The 2,011-nt window shown below is 56.9% G+C and overlaps 1 protein-coding gene across 1 annotated transcript in view; it reads left to right on the top strand.

The window, feature by feature from the left end:
- SLC6A7 (solute carrier family 6 (neurotransmitter transporter), member 7) overlaps positions 1–105 on the top strand; it is an 18,394-nt gene extending 18,289 nt beyond the window's left edge. Inside the window, exon 14 of the mRNA XM_009871047.1 lies at positions 1–105. This exon is cut by the window's left edge and continues 105 nt beyond it. Coding sequence (XP_009869349.1) covers positions 1–105 — 105 coding nt within the window.
- Positions 106–2,011: the final 1,906 nt, after the last annotated feature.

Below are 2,011 nucleotides of genomic sequence, written 5' to 3'. Positions count from 1 at the left end.
CCGCTGATGGTCCACATGCGGAAATACGGGGGCATCACCAGCTACGAGAACACGGCCATCGAGGTGGACAGGGAGATGGAGGAAGAGGAGGAGTCCATGATGTGAGGAGAGCCAGAGCCCCCATGCGCTGGGAAAGGGGGGCTCACCCCCCCTCCAATTTGCACAGGTTGCACTGTGGCACTTCAGGATGGTTTGGAGGGGGTCTTTCAGGGAGCAGCTGGGAGCTGCTGACCCTGCTGTTCTCCTCACCACCACCCTGGTCCTGCCAGGATGGAGCTGCTGCCCATGCCGGTGCCCCCGAGGTGTTTCTGTTCAGTGTGACAAGCTGTGTCATGAGTCCATGTGTTCACGTGACAATGTCTGGTGCAAGTGTCTGGGCTGTCTCAATCCCACCCTCTGTCACAGCCCTGCCCTCCCTGTGCGAGAATGCTCAGGCTGCAGGGATGCTCGGGCTGCAGGAGGTGGTGAGGAGGAGGTCCTCTGAATTAGTCTGTTGTCTGCTCATGTGTATTTAGCTCCAGTAACCCAAGAAGATGCGTGAGGAAGGACATCCTGAGGATAGTGTGTGCCAGTGTGCCCTGCTCTCATGGAGGTACTCCAGTAAAACCAGCAAAAATCAGTGTCCTGCTGAGGAAATCTGACCTAATAAATTAGCAGTTAAAAACAACTAGAAGGAAAAAAGGTGCTGCTTTTCCCAGGGGAAGGCGAAGGGCTGGGATTCAGTGCCTGCGTGTGATTTTAGGGTAGCTCAGCCTAGTGCCCATGTCCTGGAGACCCCATCTCCTGCTGATGCTGCTGGCCTGGGGGGTGCCAGTGAGCTCTTGGATGGGGCTGTTTGGGCCCAATGCTGTCAGTCCCCACCATCCCAGTGTTTTGTGTGCCTTCTCCCATGTACCATCAGCTACCAGCCAGTCCCCCAAACCGCTCATGGTCCACATGTGGAAATATTGGGGTGTCACCAGCTACGAGAACATGGCCATGGAGGTGGACAGGGAGATGGAGGAAGAGGAGGAGTCCATGATGTGAAGAGAGTGGTGTGTGGAATGGCCACACAAAAAGGCATGTGGAATGGCCTCTGCATGGGTTATTGGAGGGGGGAGATAACTAGCGTGCAAGAAGGGCACAGCTAGAGGGGCTTCCAGAGATGCAGGGCACAGCTATCCTGAGCTTTGTCCTACAAATCTCTGTCCAGGTCAGGTAAAATCCAGAAACACAGGATAAAGAGAAAAAGTACATTTTATGTCTTTCCACATCCTCCTCACCATACCCCACCATGGCTGCAGCCCAGTGGGGTGATGGGGGTCCCCCACTCCCAGTTTCTCCAGGCACGTGGGGCTCTGGCAGCACGACCATGCTGCAAAGCACCTTCAGCTGCTCGTCCCTGGGTTAATCATTAGAGACTGGCCATAAAAGTGTCGCTGATGGAAAGTTCAGGCTGTTGGGGGGGGGCCCTGCCATAAACATTTATGGCCCCAATGAATCCCTCGCTCTAACCTTGACACTATTTACCAAGAAGGAGGCCTCAGGAGGTCACGGTGTTGCCCAGCCATCACTGGGGGTGCTGGCCGGGGACCCCCTGCCAGGCTGGTCCCAGGAGGGGCACCCAGAGGGGTCTGCTTGGTGTGGTGGAGCTGGTGGTGGACTTTTTTTCTGCCAGCCACACCAGAGCAACCAGGAGAGCCTGATGCCTTCCCAAAGCGTGGAGGTGGAGATGGAGATGTGTGGGCTGACCCAGCTGGTCTGGTCTGTGACCTTTCCTTATCCCCAAATCCCTCCTGTAACCCCAGGATCCCTGGGGCTCTTCCTTGGCAGCTGCCCTTGATGAGCATTGTGTGGCAGAGAGATGGGAAGGACACAGAGCGATGAGAAGGACGCTGGAGGACGTGTCCCCTATGGCCCCCCACGGCTGCAAGCCCTGCTCCCGGGACACACGGTACATCCGTTCCCTGACGTGGCCCGGGGTCTGATGCCATCCTCCCCACGTCCCCGGAGAGGAGCACCCCCTCTTCTC

The sequence above is a fragment of the Apaloderma vittatum genome, unplaced genomic scaffold, assembly GCF_000703405.1.
Source record: "Apaloderma vittatum isolate BGI_N311 unplaced genomic scaffold, ASM70340v1 scaffold29186, whole genome shotgun sequence".
Taxonomy (NCBI): Eukaryota; Metazoa; Chordata; class Aves; order Trogoniformes; family Trogonidae; genus Apaloderma; species Apaloderma vittatum.
The sequence above is the reverse complement of the archived record's forward strand: the minus strand, read 5'-3'. Positions and strand labels throughout refer to the sequence as shown.